The sequence below is a fragment of the Panicum virgatum genome, chromosome 7K (genome assembly GCF_016808335.1).
Source record: "Panicum virgatum strain AP13 chromosome 7K, P.virgatum_v5, whole genome shotgun sequence".
NCBI lineage: Eukaryota > Viridiplantae > Streptophyta > Magnoliopsida > Poales > Poaceae > Panicum > Panicum virgatum.
In genome coordinates, this window is record NC_053142.1 from 21,378,976 (window position 1) to 21,398,268 (window position 19,293).

Consider the following 19,293-nt stretch of genomic DNA (forward strand, 5'->3'; position numbering starts at 1 on the left):
TGAGCAACAGAACTCGTAGTTGATAAACAAAAAAACAATCGCCAGGATTCATCTCTCCCGAAAACTAAAACTATTTCACAACTCATCTTGCTGATCAAATCCAACACGCTACACCTACAAATCAGCATTAACATCCTTATCACAGCACTAACTAATACTAGTTTGATACAATAATTATAACACTCCTACACAAAATTCCTTGATAGCTATTATCTCCACGCAACCGCATCCACGCAAGCAAACACGCGGCACCCAAGCTCAAACATAAATAACACCCCAGCCGGGTAACCAACCAACCACCCCCACACCACAACCGCCAAAAAATATCCCACCCCACCCCACCGGGGCCAGGGCCAGTCGCCACCATGGCTCGCCGCGGCCTCCGCCCCCTCGCCGCCGCCGCGCTCCTCCTCCTCGTCGTCGCCCTCTTCTCCGCCGCCGCGCTCTGCTCGGCGGAGCCCGAGGACGCCGCCTCCGCCGCGGAGGACCCGCTCATCGAGCAGGTGGTCGGGGCGGACGACGACGAGCTGGAGCTGGACGCGGAGGCGCACTTCGCCAGCTTCGTCCGCCGGTTCGGCAAGTCGTACCGCGATGAGGACGAGCGCGCGCGCCGCATGGCCGTGTTCAGGGCCAACCTCCGCCGCGCGCGGCGCCACCAGCGGCTCGACCCCACGGCGGCACACGGGGTCACCAAGTTCTCCGACCTCACCCCGACCGAGTTCCGCCGCCAGTTCCTCGGCCTCCGCCGCTCCTCCGCCCGGGACCTGCTCAAGGGGTCGTCCGCGCACAAGGCGCCCATCCTCCCCACCGACGGCCTCCCGGCCGACTTCGACTGGCGCGAACACGGCGCCGTCGGGCCCGTCAAGAACCAGGTCTCCGGTGCCGTCGCCGGCCCGCCTTGGTTTCGGTTCCCCGATTTGATCGGTAGCATAGTTCGTGGATTTGGGTTGACTTGATCTGGATTTGTTTGGGTGCAGGGCTCGTGCGGGTCGTGCTGGTCCTTCAGCACGTCGGGGGCGCTGGAGGGGGCGCACTACCTCGCCACCGGCAAGCTCGAGGTGCTCAGCGAGCAGCAGATGGTCGACTGCGACCATGAGGTATCCACCGGCAGGAAACTGCTACTCGTAGAATCTCTCTCGTTATCAAGTAGTAGCAAAATTCCACTTCGAATTATTCGTTCTTGTTCTATATTGGACTAAGGGCGCGTTTAGTTCCTTCCCCAAAATTTTTTGTATGTCACATCAGCACTTTGACCAGATGTCGGAAGGGTTTTTCGGACACTAATTAAAAAACTAATTTCAGAACTCACTTGGAAACCACGAGATAATCTTTTGAGGCCTTTGACCGCATCATTAGCACATGTGGGTTACTATAGCACTTATGGCTAATCATGCCCTAATTAGGCTCAAAAGATTCGTCTCGTCGTGTACATCCAAACTGTGTAATTAGTTTTATTTAATTACATTTAGTGCTTCATACATGTGTTTAAAGGGGAGGTGAAAATTTTTGGGTGAAAATTTTTGGAAACTAAACGCGCCCTAAAACGATCATGCAAGAATATTCCTCTGGGTTGTCTTGTTGCCTTCTGCTGCGGATGTCATTTTCTGGGTTTCCTCTGTTCTGGTTGGTTGGTTGGTTGGTTGGTGGGGATCAGAATTCAGAAGTAGGAAAAAAATAGATAAGATTCTGAAATCAGAAAGTAGGAAATATGAAGATAATTGATTGGGGAAACCAAAAAATTGACTATGGAGGACTACAAGAAAGCTGCGATTTGTTAAGGCACCAAATTGCTAGCTTCGATCTTATCCACATTGGTGGTTGCATAAAGTCAACTACATGTGGTTGGCCGATGGCCGCAAGAAAATTCTCCTTGGTTGGAAGTTCAAGGCACCAGCAGTATTAAACATCTTCTAAACTCTTGTTTCAGTTGTTCTAAAGTTCACTTCTTATGAATGGAAGAGTCTAATTTCCAATGGTTTGAAAATTTGTTACTTCTTGGTCTTTCTTTGGACCAATAACTCAGTATTGTAATTTTAATCTGTACGTATACTTTTAAATGATGGGGAGAAATAATTTCAAGACTGAAAACTAGGACTTAGCTTTATCACTGCTGGCTCCCACATCTGATTTCTGTGCTCTATTGGTATCATGAATTTGCAGTGCGATGCATCAGACCCACGCTCATGCGATGCAGGATGCAATGGTGGCTTGATGACTACAGCTTTCAGCTATCTCGAGAAAGTTGGTGGCCTAGAGAGTGAGAAAGATTACCCTTACACTGGGAGTGATGGCACCTGCAAGTTTGACAAGTCCAAAATTGTAGCTCAAGTGAAGAACTTCAGCGTTGTATCTGTGGATGAAGACCAAATTGCTGCTAATTTGGTTAAACATGGTCCACTCGCAAGTAAGGATAAACATTTTATCATTGCAGGTGTAAAAATTAACCTGTGAATATGATGATCAACTGATGCATGCTTTCTGTCCTGCAGTCGGTATCAATGCCGTATTCATGCAGACATACATCGGGGGTGTCTCGTGCCCATACATTTGTGGAAAGCATCTTGACCATGGTGTTCTCCTAGTTGGCTACGGATCTGCTGGATATGCACCAATCCGCTTCAAGGAAAAGCCCTACTGGATCATCAAGAACTCCTGGGGTGAGAACTGGGGTGAGAACGGTTATTACAAGATCTGCAGGGGTCCGCATGTGAAAAACACATGCGGTGTTGATTCGATGGTTTCTACTGTCACTGCCATCCACACCTCTAAGAAGGAATAGGTTCTGATTTGTCCTCGTCTGTATATACCATTGCATATGATGTGATCTTGTGCTAGAACATTTGCCAGTGAGGGCTATCCAATGGCATTATCTGAAACAGTTTTCGATGGATGTATTGTACGTTTGGATCAAGTTATTGTGGATGTTTGTCACACCAGCACATTAACCATTGGTAATGTTTGTAATGGTAAATATAGAAACATGTTACCAAAAATGTGCTATAGATAAATTGTAGGGATCTTAAAAAAAATCAAGACGCATGTGGTTCTGAATTGCAAATGCCCAATGACGAACATGTTCATGAGATATATTATATTAGACTGTTTATTTGTAACAGACCCTCAAATCCGGATATGGTACTGTAGTGTAGAGTACGAAGATTCATCTCGAGATTCCTAAAACGGTGAATTTTCACAGCAGACAGGGTAAAGGTAAGATATCAGACTGAAGATATTATGGCCTAACAATAACTCCTGTCCTCTGTCCTTGTAATATCCCACAAGATGACAATAATCCAACTATTTGTAATCTGTAGAATGTCTCAGAGTCTACGGTCTGTGGAAGTGAGCCACGCTCCCTAGCAAATTTGCTCTCGTTTAAGCTTTTTTTTTTGCGGAGAAAGGATGCAGTATATTAAAAAAAGTGGTCGCACAGTACACCCTTACTTGCACAAAGGCCCATAAAGGTTAGGCAAATTACAAAGAAGCCCCTGGTAACAGTGCCGTCTTCCTCCTTCGTCAGGATACGCTAGAGGCCATCATCCCCTCGCCGAGGAAGTCGCTGCAGCTGCAAACCACTTGCCGGTACCCTCCAGAGCAAAGATCGGACTCCAAACCTTGGATTGCTGCAAGAAGTACTCGATACTTCAACATCAGCCGTCGAATCTTTGAGTCTGGTACTTCTCGTCGCCACCACAAGCCCAGCAGCCCCAGCTCGAACCACCGCCGCCGGGAGACAGCGCGCGTCGCACCACCAAAGGCAGGAAGAGGACAAGGCCAGCAGGTGCCAGGCCAAAGCTCCTATACAAGAACCGACTCCCTCCATAGCTCCCGCCGGATCTACAGAGGCGAGCAGCTCGAACCTCACAGATCCGCCGCCACCAGAGTGCATGGCAACGTGGAGGAGCTTATTCCGCCGTGGCCGCGCCGCCCCCACCAAGCAAACGCCGCCGGGAACATACCTCATATTGCTGCCGCCGCCGATACCGGAGAAGAAGCAGAGTCCATCCCAAGAACCAGCGAACCCACAGCAGCAGAGGAGAAGCACCCCCACCGATGGACCAAGAAGGTCTAACGGGAGCAAAAGAAGCCGCCATGAAGTCCTCGCCGCCAGCAACGCGCCGCCCGTAGACCACCCGTCCCGACGCCGGCAACCTCACTAGCACATCAAAGCTACTAGCTAGATACCTAAGAAAGCAACTAAACCTACACCGGACGTCGATCCGTTCGATTCCCCGCTCCACAACTCCGCCGTAGCGGACGCCGGAGGAGGGGAATCGCACAGATCGACGCCGGAAGCCGGAATCGCCCCTGAACCGCCCGCTAGCACTGTAGATGGGGGACGAGCGGATAGACAAGGACTTAGTACCTCTTGCTCTCGTTTAAGCTTGACCATTAGCAACAAACCCCCAGTTTGCAGGATTCGTTCAGACGTCTCTTCTCTTCGGCATGGGGACACCGGCAGCTGGAGTAGAAGGGAAGGCGTAATGAGACATTGCAGTCTCGCTGACTGGGAAACTTTAAAAAAAAACGCTCACAAACACGTTCGCACACTCACCTCTTTGCATGGTGCCCATGCACCAGGGTAAATTTTTTTACCACTAGCTAGATTCAATTTCACCATTTGCTGCTGCAAACTCTTGTATATATCTTAAGGTGTGCACCATGGTACATCCGGTGCTACCTTTGCCTCTGTATGTACGCAACCCTATCTATATAAGCACCTTCGACAGACTGAGCCGACAAATCCTCGAGATTGACAAAGTCACTTAGGCGCCTCGCTATCGATAGACACGTTGCTGTAACACCCCCAGTGTTAATGAGCTTAATTTGCTAATTAAGAGTTTAACCTTGTCATTAGCGCTAATCGAGTTCGTATAGTAAACTTTGACTTAGCCGTGTTCGACCGCATTTTTTTCTCTCTGATCGGGGTCTCGAATCAACTTTCGTCCAAAACAAAAGATGTAGATCTTCTCTCCCTCTACAACTTTTATTTTCGCTAAATTTCAAGTTCCTATATCAAATTTTGAGTTTTACCCGGTCAAAATCCAATCAAAATCATTCAAACCCTTCACTGTTCATCTCATGTGCCTCTACTGTGCTCGCCCCGACGCTCATACCGCAACCGGCGATGCGCCGGCGACTCTACGCGTCGGCTGTCGTGGCGATCCTCGCCCTCCATGCGTGCCGCTCTTATCCGTTCCCCGCGCCGTCCCTATCCACTCCCCTTTCTTCTCCTTCCTCGAGCTCGTGACGAGTTGAAGCCGAGCAGAGCTGCCGCCGAGCCCTGCGCCGGCCAAACCTCGCCACCCCGGTTCAATCCATCGCGTCCCGACCTCCCTAGCCTCGCCCCGAAGCTCTACCACCCCTCCACGAGCTCGATTGAGCCGCTGCCCGGCCGAATCGGCCTCCAAACCGCCGGCCGCCATTGCCATCTCCACCGAAGCTCTGCCCTCGCCGTTGATCTCCTACCTCCGGCCATCCTCCACTCAAATCGAGGGTGCGGTGAGCTTCCTCGCGCTCTCCTCTCCCTCCCCGACATCTCCCCCGCCCGAATCCCGCCTCGCCATCGCAGGAACGTGGCCGTGCTGCCTCCGCCGCCGCCCGCCGCGGGGTGCCCTTGCGCGGGCCCGCGTGCCGCCGCCGCGTGCCCCGGGGCCGCCAGACTCCCCTGGATGCGGGCCAGCCCCACCCGCCGCCGGCCAGCCTCGCCGCCAGCGGGGGGAAGACGAGCCGCGGCCGCGCCAGCCATGGCTGGCCGCGCGCGCGTGCGCGAGCAGAGAGCAGGGGGGAGGGGCTGGGGGCTGGGCTCCCACTGACATGTGGGGCCCGGCTGTCAGCTGTTGACACTTCTTAGAGCCCCAATTTACGTACCTTAAGCGTACGGATCGTGGTAGCTTTTCCCTTAGAGTACTCCCCCAAGGTTTATCAATCCGTGGATCGGAAGCGAACCGACTAGAGTTTACCATCTAATCTATCGAACCTATCCTAAACATGAAGCGAAGATTGCATATAAACTGAACACTTGATAGATATGAATGGAGCATAAGTGTTCATCACACCCACAACCGTAGATGAGATAACACAACCAAGGAGCTAGGGCCTATCATCTCTAGGTACAGTTCTAGTCAAAAAGGTTATCAAAACATAGATTGCATCTCAACTGAAGGTACACGAAATCATCTCTCAGAAAAGCGGCTCGCAAGCGGCCTATTTTCCCAAGGTCGCCGGTGCGAGGTGCGTGTCGACGCCTAAGGTTTCCCAAAGCGTTACCCCAAACGCCCACCAAGTGCTCTTACTCGAAGCTCCTCCTCTTGGTGGCCGCGCAACGACTCCCATGGTACTCGCCATCGATCCTATTCCACATCATGTCGTCGCTAGATTTTTCCCTCCGCCATGCTGTCACCACACCGGGGTAATCAACCAACTATGTAAAACAAGCTACCTCAACATATGAAGTGGCAAATGGATGATCCCGAGACACAAATGAAGTTCTCGTTATTGGATTGCACATGGTTGGAAGATTTGAGTATGGAATAGTTCTTCAAAGTAACTTGGAAAATTAATGAAGCCAAAAAGAATTAAGGAGCATTTTATTCTTCTCTTTTTTTTCTTTCATTTTTCTTTTATCCTCTTTTTTTCATTTTTCTATTTTTCTCTTTTTCTTTCTTTTTGCTCCTTAGAACTTTTGATAACATAGAATACTTACCCAGCCATCCCCCCATGCTTGAACAAATGCTCGTCCTCGAGTATGAATAGTGGGAGAACCAATTAGCTAGGGTAAGTATCTCAAATTCACCTTCTTCTTCGTAGAACCTCTTGAATCTCCGGGGAGCCTTGTCTCCCAAAACTTTTCTTTATATGGCGCCCTTGTTTCTTTTGATTCCGTCAAAATGATAATCCATACTCAAATTGGGTTGTGGTCAAGGAGGTAATCACAAAAAGATATTTTTAGTTTAGGGTGGATATCCAGCGAGGTTTGCAAAATTCCCGAAGTAGAAACTCACAATGCATGGATAAATAGGCTAGCAAAAAGAAGGTTACACAAAAAAAACGGAATGACCAGCTTCTTAGTCTCATACCAAAGAAATCAATCTTAATCCAGCTCATCAAAATATAAGTTTGCAATCTAAAGGTTTCATCATGAAAGAATATGTATGTATAGGCTTTGGTAGGTAGAACTTTGCAAGAGATTCACAAATGTAGATAGCATAGGAATTAAGTTTTCAAATTAAACAACACAAGATGTAAGGTCATCGGTAGACTTAAATCAAAGAGCAACATATAATATGTGGGTCTAGAATTTAGTCATTTAAACTCCACAAATAAAAGAGCCGGTATTTAATCATTTTAATTACATTTAATTGAGAGCAAATGGTCAAGTCATATACAACATAGCGTAGGTAAAACAAAGCAGCAACTTTCATCACTTTTTCATAAGCAAGAGCATATAAGAATATCATCGTGGTGAGCTCAAGGTGATGGTGGTTATCATTCATTGAAAACAAAAACAAATCTAGGTTGTACTCCTAGTAGCCATGTTATTATAGGGAGAGATATATAAATGTTGCATCTATGGTTGAAGGCATATATGTACAAGCATTAGAAAAAGAGAGAGTTGAGGAAGAATTACCGTCCTTCTCGATGCTCGTAATGAAGTGTAGCGCGGCCTCCCCCATACTTAAGCATTGTGCTAAGCATAGAAGAAGAATCATGAGCATCTTGTGGCAACCGTGATTATCTTACTCCATGAGATCTTTCTTCCTTGTTCACGAAATCCTCCCCCATGCTTAGCATGATGCTAGGCATGGAAGGAAAAGATGGACCATCTTGCAATTCTTGAAGTCCTTCCCTCATGTGTATGAATATCATCTTCAATGTGTCTTCACCTTTGTTGCCTCAATTTCCTTCAACTTCTTCTTGTACTAAGTCATGGTCCCAATCATTGCTTCACATCGTCATTGCCTCCTTCAATTCCTCGTTGTCCCATTGCTACCTCATTTCACGTATTTTTTCTTTCAATTTCCAGAACAGAACATGTACTAAGACATTGCTCCATTGCGAAGTGCATGAATTTTTCTTTTCAATGAGTCCTCATTCGCCCAAAATCGATTCCGAACAAGAGAGTTATGTCCATTTCATCCCAGCGCTGCAATCTGTCCCGACGAATTTCAGAACGCGCAACGTCCATTGTTCTTGCCATATCTCCTTGTACGGGTCTTCAAATTCATTGATCTTGGATGCGTTGGAACGGGAATTTCATGGAGCTTCTGAATACCAACTTTTTCTTCCTTGTACGTCTCTGTCCATGTGCAAAATTTGATGAAAACAGCGGGGCTTGCTCTCGAACTTTGGAGGTGTTGACGAATTTGATTTCTTCTCTGATCACGAATTCATGGGAACGCTTTGTCATACCTGCAAAATAATTCAAGTGTACAATCTACCCCCAAGGTGATAGTTGGGAGTAGAAACAATCGCCAACATACCAAAAATATCCCCTAAGATACTTAACTTGTGGCATAATTAGTCTAGTGAAAATTAAACATAATGGGTGTATGTGAATGCAAGTGGGAGGTGTGTGTATGCGAATGAGAGGAAAATGAATTGCTATCTTGGTCAAAAGAGCTTAAAGATGGAGGTCCGCAAACAAGTTTAAACACCATGTTTACACAAGATTGCAAAAGGTAAATGTTATCATGATAAGCATTACATAGATAGGAAAGCATACATCAATAAGATTGAGACCAAGCTAGCAAAATGAGGGCATGAACAATGGAATGGATGCAAAGTGCAAATGCAAAGTTAGCAAAAACAAGTGTTAGCAAGGTTGAAAGAATCTTTCGATGTCGTTCCGCAACTAGCTTATTCAAAAACAATTGCTAAGAGTGACAAAAAGCCTTCCGGACACTTCATAAGAAGTGAGGCTTTTGTCAATGAAAATGTTATTTATCGAAAAGGACCAACCAACCGAGCTAACAAGGTTTTAGAAGTAGGTTTATGGGTTTCCTATATTTTTGGCTTAAAACAAAAATTTTGAAGAGAGAGTGTTGGGTATAGAAATTCTATCTAAGGTGGTTATTTAAAAAAAAACTAGAGAGAAACAAAAGTTAGATTTTTTTTGAAAGAAAAACATAACCTATGGTTTTAGGATTGCTCTATGAGTGGTTTTCCTAAGGGTTTTAGGATCTCAAAAGTGAGGCTAGTCAATGTTTTTTTTTTAAAAAAAGAGTTTTTTTTAAATACAACATGCAATTCAATGCAAGGGTGAGACGAACAACATGGTATGCAATGCAACACGAGGTGGGTGAATAAAATGATATGACATGATGAGGTGGTCTAAAACAAAACAAAAATTAGCCTAAGTTAACTAGCCACAAGTTTAGAATCAAAGGGTGGTGCAATGCTTCATAAATCTCTCTAAAAAGACAAAGAAAAAGACTCTAAACACTAATAGGCACACAAAAAGGTCTACAAGTTTCCCAAGATCAAATAACAAAGTACTCCCTCAATAACATTTAGAAAGAACAACATGAAGTTGTGATTTTTGTTAGAGCAATGGTATAATGTTACTTGATATTCCGATTAAAGAGTGCAATGTAGACGGTCATATTAAAAAGATCGGGTTGCCTCCCGCAAAGCGCTTCATTTAAAGTCATAGAGCTCGACTTTCTTACCTTCAAATTGATGCGAAGCCATGGTCTTTCATGCAAGAGGTGAAGGTGTTCCATGCAGCTCTTATTCCACTTCCCATGTTGGACATGATCAATCACGCTTAATGGAAAACTTGCCCAATCGTCTCTCACATCATCGTCACCTCCTTCTTTGTTGTCCTTCGTCGCTACCAATTGATCCAATGCAAGGTGCACGAAATTTTCTTTGCAACAAGTCTTCATTTGCCCAAAACCCATTCTAATTGAGGGAGTTATGCCCCTTTTTCCCCGTCACTGCAATCTGCCCCGTGCTGATTTCAGCATGTGCATCTCCGATGTTTGAGACATAGCTCCTCCCATGGGTCTTCAATTGTATCGATCATGAATGCGTTGAACCGAGGACTTGATGGAGATCCTGAATATTCAACTTTCTTGCATTGTAAATCTCTGGACTTGTGCACAAAATTGATGAGGCTTAGCGACGTCCGTTCTTGAAACTTGAAGATGTTGATGATGGTGATCAAAATTTTGGGCACGGTTTCCCTCCTCATCATTTGAGTTTCATGTCCTGCATGGTTAGTGAAATTCAGGGTTTCTCCCGATATGTGCTCTTTTAGGGTCATGAGCTTGACCAAGCGCAAAGCAAAATCGAGATTTGCAATTATTTGTAAACATATGCAACATAATCACATCCTCAATTAAATTTCATCAACAAGGCATGGTGTAATTAAATGCAGCATGTGTTTCTTGCCTAGCGCGGAGCTCATTATTAGGCAGAGGTTCTTTAAGCGTGAAATCAACATTCTCAAGAAACTCTAGCCTATCATCATGAAAAGAACAAGGCATAGAATTTAAACTTTTATTCCGACTATCGGTTCGAGCATGAGATTTTTAAAGATTATCAACAAAACCAATAGAAGCTTGAGAATTCAATGTATACCTTAGCCTCGGAGCTTTTCATACTCATTGGAGTCATGGCACTTTGTGCGAGATGTCATCTTGATGCACTCTTCGTGGTCCGTCGTGGTTTGCTTCCCACGTCTCCATGTGTTGATTGTTGCGCTCTTGTAATCCGTCGTGGTTTGTTTGTAACATCTTCGTTTGTCGAAGGTCGACCGCTTGTGCCTTCATTTGCCAATGTCATTGGGGTTCTTCCTCTACTCCAAGCCTCTGAATTTTATCATGTACGCTTGATGAAAGCCTCGCCCAAGCTCCCCTTCATTGTTGTCATCATCATCTTCTCTATCTTGTTCTCATCGCGTTGCTCCTGCCTCTTCTTCGTGGAATCTCTCCTGTATACTCAACAGAACATATACCAAAATATAGATCTTTTGAAATTTTTATGAAATTACCTTTCCAACGAGTGGTCATTCATCTTAAACCGAGTCCAAACGAGGGAGTTATGCCCGTCTCACTTTTGGCGCTGCGTGCTGTCCAGAAATTTTCAGAGTGCACACCCTTCAATGTTTTGGCCATAACCGCTTGTAGGAATCTCCGATTGACTTGGTTCTTGATTCGTTGGAATGGGAACTTCATGGAGCTTTTGAATATCCAAAAATATGCTGCTATTTTCTTCTGAGGTTGAGCTGGACATTGATGAGAACAATATCTTCTTGTGAATTCATTCGAAGATGTCAATGATCTCGATCATGTGGTCTTTGGAGCGTAGTGTCGTGCGTCCCTAGGCTTCAAGATCATCACCATTGATTACCAACATAGCATGGCTTCAATGATGTGTCTTCTCCATTGTTCTTGCTCTACCCAAGGTGTCGGGATTGGAAAATGCTTCTGTGCTTCGTGTTGATGATCCGAACGGTTTCCTTCCTTGATAGCATCACTCAATTAGAAGTATATCAAGCATCCCACTGGAGAAGATAGGTGGTGTCATGGTTCTTCTAATCTTGTTGCCTCCATATTTGGTCAACTTCAAATCATCATCTTTTGCGTACACAGCCTTCCAATCATCCTTTGACATCGTCATCACCTTCTTCGTCGGTTGCTACTGCCTCTGTCCTCATTGAATTCCCCTTCATCCAGTGCAGAACATGTACCAAACTTCTACTCCATTGCAAGGTACATCAAATTGTCTTTCCAACAAGTGGTCATTCGCCCCTATTGGACTCCGGATAAAGAAGTTATACTTGTTTTATTACGGCACTGCAATCTGTCCAGAGGGATTTCAGCAATATGTCCAGAGGGATTTCAGAACGCGCAGCGTTGAAAGATTTTACCATAACTCTTCACACCGATCTCCAAAGTTGACGGTTCTTAATCCGTTGGAAAGAAGACTTGATGGAGCTTCAAAATAATCTATTATTTGCTCATGGTACTTCTCTGATCTCGGACGAAAAACTCATCACAACAGTAACACTTCATAGATAATGATGATCGCACGATTTTTTTCGCAGGCATGCTTCATACCTATTGCTTGAACAAACAATTCTTTCCAAAAACATTAGTGTTTAAAATTAATTGACACGGCGGTGTACCTTATTTATCATCTTTTTCTTTGGGGAGTGGAGACTCGATAGCGGATGCTGGGCCACTAACAAAAGTTAGCACCTACCACTAAAGAGCGAATCTTGATGTTGCTGCCATCATGTCGATGTGGACGTTGTCGATGTTCCATGTCGAGGCTCCTCGATCATATTGTTGCCGATTGTTGAAATTTGTTGAAGTGGATTATGGATTTCTCGAAGTTCAAGTTTGGTGTCTAGCTTTTTCCACCTGCTTTCAAGGACACAAACAAGAAAAAAAATGGTATATGCAATAATAAAAATTAGGGTTAGTCCAAAAAACTAGATAGATCGCCCTAGGGTTCGAGTTGCCGATCCCTGGCAACGGCGCCAGAAAAGCTTGTTGACACTCCTTAGAGCCCCAATTTATGTACCGCAAGTGCACGGATCGTGGTAGCTTTTCCCTTAGAGTACTCCCCCAAGGTTTATCAATCCGTGGATTGGAAGCGAACCGACTAGAGTTTACCATCTAATCTATCGAACCTATCCTAAACATGAAGCGAAGATTGCATATAAACTAAACACTTGATAGATATGAATGAAGCATAAGTGTTCATCACACCCACAACCGTAGATGAGATAACACAACCAAGGAGCTAGGGCCTATCATCTCTAGGTACAGTTCTAGTAAAAAAGGTGATCAAAACATAGATTGCATCTCAACTAAAGGTACACGAAATCATCTCTCAGAAAGGCGGCTCGCAAGCGGCCTACTTTCCCAAGGTCGCCGGTGCGAGGTGCGTGTCGACGCCTAAGGTTTCCCAAAGCTTTACCCCAAACGCCCACCAATTGCTCTTACTCGAAGCTCCTCCTCTTGGTGGCCGCGCAACGACTCCCATGGTACTCGCCATCGATCCTATTCCACATCATGTCATCGCTAGAATTTTTCCCTCCGCCATACTGTCACCACACCGGGGTAATCAACCAACTAGCTAAAACACGCTACCTCAACGTATCCGCAAGATATAGACTAATCACCTCGAATAGATCTAATCTTACTATGAACATATGGATGCATCACATATGAGAAAGAAAGCATGCATTGAAGTAGACCAAAGTCGAGACAACTAGAATAAAGAGTAGATTGATATCACCGTCGTGTGTGTACATACCACGACGAATGTTGGGGATGACTCCCGAACTCCACCATGGCACAACCTCGCAGGGAGGCCATAGCGGATAGGGGTGGCCTAAGCCGTCTCCTAAGTACCTTCGAGGTCTTGCAGCGGCCGTCGTCTCCCTCCGGCCTTGGCCCTAGGTTTTCGTCGAGTTCTGGGTGGATCGATGCCGCGAGTTGAATAAGGTGCGACCTATTTATGAGCCGAGGAAGCCACCGGTCGAAGGGGAGGCCGAACCGCCTCGGAAACGGGCTAGGCCGGCCGGCTCATGGGCCTAGACCGGCCGGCCTACCCTCTTTCGGGCCCGCCTCGGTCTCATCTTTCGCGTGTAAACTCCTCGCATCTTCTAGAGTTTATGTCCTTCACGATTGCACCCCTTTTGACATCGTTATCTTGGAGATATCTTCGAGGAAAGGATAGGATAGAGAATCCTTCCTTAAATCTTCATTTGCTTTGCTTCATCCCAAAGTATCTTGATCTCATCTTCGTGGGCTTGGTCCTTTGGGCTCTCTTGGAGGATGGATGTGCATGAATGGGCTTCGAATCAACATGGGCTTTGGTCCTTTCTTTGGGCTTTGGCCTTCGTCTTTCTCCGTGTTAGCGCTCGATCACGGGCCTCGTCGTTTCATGCTCCAAAATAGGCCAAAAACCTGCAAAAACGAAGTTCCTCCAAAATATATGTGCAAATGTGAAAATGACCAATAATTAGGCCGGGGTTAGGACGGTTAGTGATTTTGATATTAAATTTATGCCATTATCAAGGATAAACAAGGGATAAAATGGGTACTTAAGGAGCGCCAACATCAGCCCCTATTTAGGTTTTGATTTTCAAAATCTTTTATTTCGGCTGAAGTTTTGTAAATGCATAACAAATCACAGAAAAATGCTAAAATGCAAACTAAATTTTGTTAGGTTGGTTAAATCAAGATCTTCAGAGGGAAAATATTCATGCATGTGAAATGTCAATATTTCCCCTGCTAAAATTTTGGTTTGTGCTTAAGCTTAATTAATTTATTTCTGCAGCTATAGTTGTCGAAAAATTATGAAATTTATGTAGTAGATTACTCTTTGCATGTGTAATTCACCGCAAAAGTTTCAAGTCCAGAGTCTATCTACTTTTGGGTAGATCTTGTTGTGTCCAGATTGTCTTGTTGGGGCTAAAACAAATACTTTTATATATCAATAAATGTTGGTAAATTGTTTATGCACTCCTTGTCAGTAGCTTCATGCGGGATAAATTGTGCTATCAGATCCTTGCGGCATGTTAAGTTTTGCCTTTATTTAGTTCCTAGCTTTAGTCCTTTTTCCTTTATTCTTGTGGCTAGTTAATTTTCTTTGCACTTGTATAATCTCGTTAAGGCGTGTTCTAGAGTCAATCCTGCTAGCCATGCTAGGACCAGAGTGTTATGGTTTTTAGGTACTTTGCTCAGGGTGGCTGGTTAGTTAATTTTAAGTCCGTAGTTTATGTTTCCCTTGTGCTCTAGATGTGCGATTAGTCATCCTAAGTAAGTTTAATAGATTTGCTTTAAAGGAAACACTTCAGGCTAAACTAGGTTGGAAACTAAACTTACCTAGCAGCGCCAAGCCATTTCCTTTATCGCTTGGTTTTCCTTGTTGTTCGTTAAAGGATTGTCAGTCATATCTTCTTTTAATCACGTTGCATTGCATCCTGTTTACCATGCATCGTTTTAATTAGTGCATGGCATCTTTTTTCATACGTGTAGACGCCGCGAACGAAGCCGTCTACGAGCTGGTCAATGAGCCGATCTAGGAGAGCAGCAGGAGGACGCAGTCGAGCGCGCTCCCGAAGAAGTCGCTAACCCCGCTGACCTGCAAGGCAAGCCCCGGAGCATAACCCATAAATTCACTATATTAATGTTTATTTAAGTATTTGTGCATTTACGTTCTAGGAGTTGTATGGAAAACTAGCTAGTATGCATGTTCTCCCTAGGTACCTAAGGGTCTATACTAGTGTGCAGGTGTCGATAGAAATGCTCTTCTAAGTAGGATCTCAGTAGAAGTCGAGTGATTCCTGTCACTCTCGAGATTTAAGATCCTGTTACTTGTGGCAATGTGGTTTGAGAATGAATCAATGAGGAAAGAGAAATGAAGACCGGGAGGAGATGAATTGGTTCTGGTTATGAAATGGATGGAAAGTAAGCCTACGACTGTGTTGATTGAGGACCGTACCGTTGTTGGCATTGTTGATCGAGGATTGAACAGTACTAACCACATGCCGGGAGTAGGAGGTAGTCAAAACCGGTAAGCTAATTACCTAATTTGCAATGATATTTTGAATCGCGACCTGCTACTCTGGGAGTGGTATGATGGCGGGTGTTGGATTGTATGTCGCCTCTGGGTTCTCCGGGAGTTCGCCGTGGGGGACCCTTCACCCGAGTTTTGGCAGGCGTGATTCAGACGTCGGGATGATGATGGGAACAGTTGACGTGTGTGGCCTGACGGGGTTTGCATGTGTCATGTGAGTTAGGTCCACCTTGCAAGGTTAAATCGGATCGATTTGCCGTGACTCGCGGATATGAGAGCCTTGGTCACTATGTCACATCGTAGTAAAAAAGTGGAATGAGAACGGAATGTAAATGTTTGGGTTGTATGTTACTGAAAGATAATCTGATCCACCATGTGTGCTCTAGTTACTTAAGCGAATTTAGTTAATACTCGATATACTAAATGGAGCTAAAATTTTGAAAGTAAGGATTGACCGCTAGCAGCCTTTCAACAAAAGAACTCCAGAGCCAAAAAGCTTTGCATGTCTAGTTAATGGGTTAAGTATACCCATAGTCGGGTAAGCCTTGCTGAGTATTAGTATGCTCAGGGTTGTTGTTGTAACCCTTCTGAGCAGGTTGTGTCCCCGCTGACTTCGAGGAGGTCTGTGCATCCTAGATTGGACAACCGCTTCCTCCTGGGTGGACCGTCGAGTGGGTCCCGTCTTCTCCGTGAAGTTCGGGCCAGTTGGCAGCACATCGTGGGCAAGATGTGAGGCCACTTTTATCGTCGTTAGTAGTACCTTTATTGTATTTTGAACTTTGTTTTAAACTTCCGCTGTGTGTTGAACTCTGTCATTTGTATTCAAAACCTTTATGTAAAACCCGTGTTGTAAATTAATTTGAGAATCTCTGCATGCTTGTATTACCTGTGCTCATCTTCGTGCGAGTCTTCTAGTGCAATGTGATCCTGGAGTACAGTAGTTTAATCAGAAATTACCCGATGGACTGCCGGATTATACCGTTTTAAGTGCGTGGTAACTTGATTATTCATTAAGATGATAGTTAGCGCACTTAAGCCGGTTTAATTAGGCGGGTCTGCTACAGTTGCCTACCACTAAAAGAATAAAATATCATTTAAATACTGAATTAAATAAAAAGGGTTAATTGGATCCATGCCATTACAATTATTCGAGTTTACTGATCTGCTATTACTATTCGTCATATTGGATCCATACCACTACAATTTCAAAACTCCCTGAAATATGCCATTACATACCCCTTCAACGTGTTTCTCAAAATTTATAGACCAAAATACCATAAGCCTTCTTCTTCCTCTCACCCCCTCCCTCTTTCCCTCTTCTCCAGGGCAGATCCCTCTGGGCGGCGGCGGGCACGCACTCAGGCATCTCGGTCCGCCCCCCCGGCGCGTGTCAGGCCGCAGAACCAGAGGCTGCCGCGGCTCATGGAGTACATAGCCGACATGCACCACTCCTCCAGACCCGCGGCGCGGCCCCCGCAGGCGTCGTTGTCGAGGATGCCCGCGACGGACGCAACGGCGCCCGCGTCCATGAGCGCGGCACAGCCCTCGGCGCCCGCACGGCACCCATGCGCGCGATGCGGACCTTGTTGGTCGGCTCCAGGGAGAGGTTGACGAGCATTGCCGCATGGCGTGGGAGCAGCAACACCCGCAGCAGCGCGCCGAGGAGGCGCGGCGTGGCCTATGCTCCCGCCATCCTCCTCCTCCGTTGGGACGATCTCCGAGGATGACCCGTATGACGAGGTGGACGCCAGCGACAAGTTGGACGAGCTTGCCGTCAGCACCGCGGCGCACCCCGCCGCAGCACGGCCTCCCGCGTCGCCTGGCTGGCGTGTGCACCATGTGTTGATGGCCGCTCAGAGTGCGGAGTTAGGAATCATCGTCCTGGCGCCCTCAGGGCCATGCCGGGGGGAGGGGGCCGCATGAAGGCGAGCTCCGCGCAGGCCTGGAGCCACGCCCGCTCGTAGGTCTTCCCCGATGGCGGGATGACCGGGTCCGCCATCAGCGCGTCGGAGATCGGGCATAGGAACTCCTTCGGCACCGCCTCCGCCGCCCATGCGTCCGACCGTGCCGGTGAGGCGGGCGCCGGCGCTGCAGATGACCTGAACGACGACGGCGACGGTGAGCACGGCACGCTGCTGCCGCCAGCGGCGTGGGCATGCCGCACCCATGGTGGGGGGCCTAGCTTGCTTAGCTGTGGCGGGGGTCGGAGGATGCTTTCGTGGCCATGGAGAGAGGAAAGGGGGAGGGGGATGAGAGGAAAGAGGGAGGGCCAGGGGTATTTTTGGTCTATAAATTTTGAGAAACACGCTGAAGGGTATGTAATGGCATATTTTGGAGAGTTTTGAAATACGCTGAAGGGGTATAGTTCCAATATGACGAATAGTAATGGTAGATCAGTAAACTCGGATAATTGTAATAATGGCATGGATCCAATTAATCCCAAAAAGAATGCAAGCACCCGTGACGGGATCCAAACCTAGGTGTACAGATTCCACCACAAGAAACCTTATCAACTGAGTTGCACTGACTCAAGAGAAATGGTAAAGAATGTGAGAAATGGCGAGTTCACGCACTTTCTACCACCGTTGGCTGTGTTGTGCTTTATATTGTAGTTAGATGTGAACGAGTGCCTAGCTGGATTGGTTTGGGGCCTCAATAGCACTCCTCATCAGGTTCTGAGTTAGACTCCCGGTGCGATCGAATTTCAGGCTGGAGTTAAAAAATCCCCTCGCCTGCTTACATGCCAAAAGTACATGAAAAATAGGTCCTGGCCTGCTCTTACACGGGTTACGATACGGACTACACCATCTCTGTGTAAGGGTGAGTCGGAAGTTTTCTTGGCCCGCGTGAGAGGTTTTCTCTTGGAAAAAAGCCATGGGGGCGGTCTTTCCACCTGCAGGTCAAATTTTATTGCAATTAGATTTGGGCAAGGAGTGGATCCGAAGTATAGAGGGCTGCCTTTGCGGATCCAACATTGTTAGTATTATTGAAGCTTGGAGTTTTTCTTTATTAGTTTCTTTTATAAAACTAGTATATTATAACTTATTGGTTGAAATGTTGGTGGAGAGCATACTTAAGTGAAAATACAATTGCAATCCAAGACAATTTTGTGATGAGTAATTTCAATCTAAATTGAATATAGGGAAGAATAAGTTTTGACATAGAGTGCATCTTGAGAGTAAGAGAAGTCAGGGTGTGGTGTTAGCACGTTAACAATCACAAAATGTGCCTTACAGGTGCACAAAAAATTTCAACAAAAATATGGGTATATAGAGCAAAAACCATCTAAGTCCATGTAAAGTATAAGCTCACATAAAACTTGTATACAAGGTATAAAATGATACTAGCCTGTGATTGAACCATTGGTTGAAAATTCAACAACCCATATAACTGTGGTGTATAAGATCATAACAGTACACATCCTTTCTTGTTGTTTAGACTCTCAAATTATTACCCTCTACGAGAATCTAGTGCTATAGGATTAGCTAACATAATCCAACGGCTTCTTGGCCCTGTTTGTTTACGATTTTGAGCACATTACTATAATAAATCAAGCCTAAACCTCCAAAATGCCTATCTGATTCTATGGGAATTGACTTTTTGGACGCAGGCAAAACAATGTGCTAGAGAAATGAGTGCCGGATGGCGATTGTGGCAAAGTGCACGGTCTGAATAATGTAGGCTATGCAAATTTGATTAGAAAGTTTCGTGAAAGGACGAAGAGGCACATATGCGAATGAAGAATAG

At 45.9% G+C, this 19,293-nt stretch overlaps 1 protein-coding gene across 1 annotated transcript; it reads left to right on the plus strand.

Moving 5' to 3' along the window:
• Window positions 1-291: 291 nt before the first annotated feature.
• Window positions 292-3,051, plus strand: LOC120640514 (cysteine proteinase 1-like). Its single transcript, XM_039916377.1, has 4 exons — window positions 292-872; window positions 978-1,097; window positions 2,161-2,404; window positions 2,490-3,051. Exons 1-4 carry the CDS (start codon window positions 366-368, stop codon window positions 2,777-2,779), a joined length of 1,161 nt encoding a protein of 386 aa, XP_039772311.1. The 5' UTR covers window positions 292-365; the 3' UTR covers window positions 2,780-3,051.
• Window positions 3,052-19,293: the final 16,242 nt, after the last annotated feature.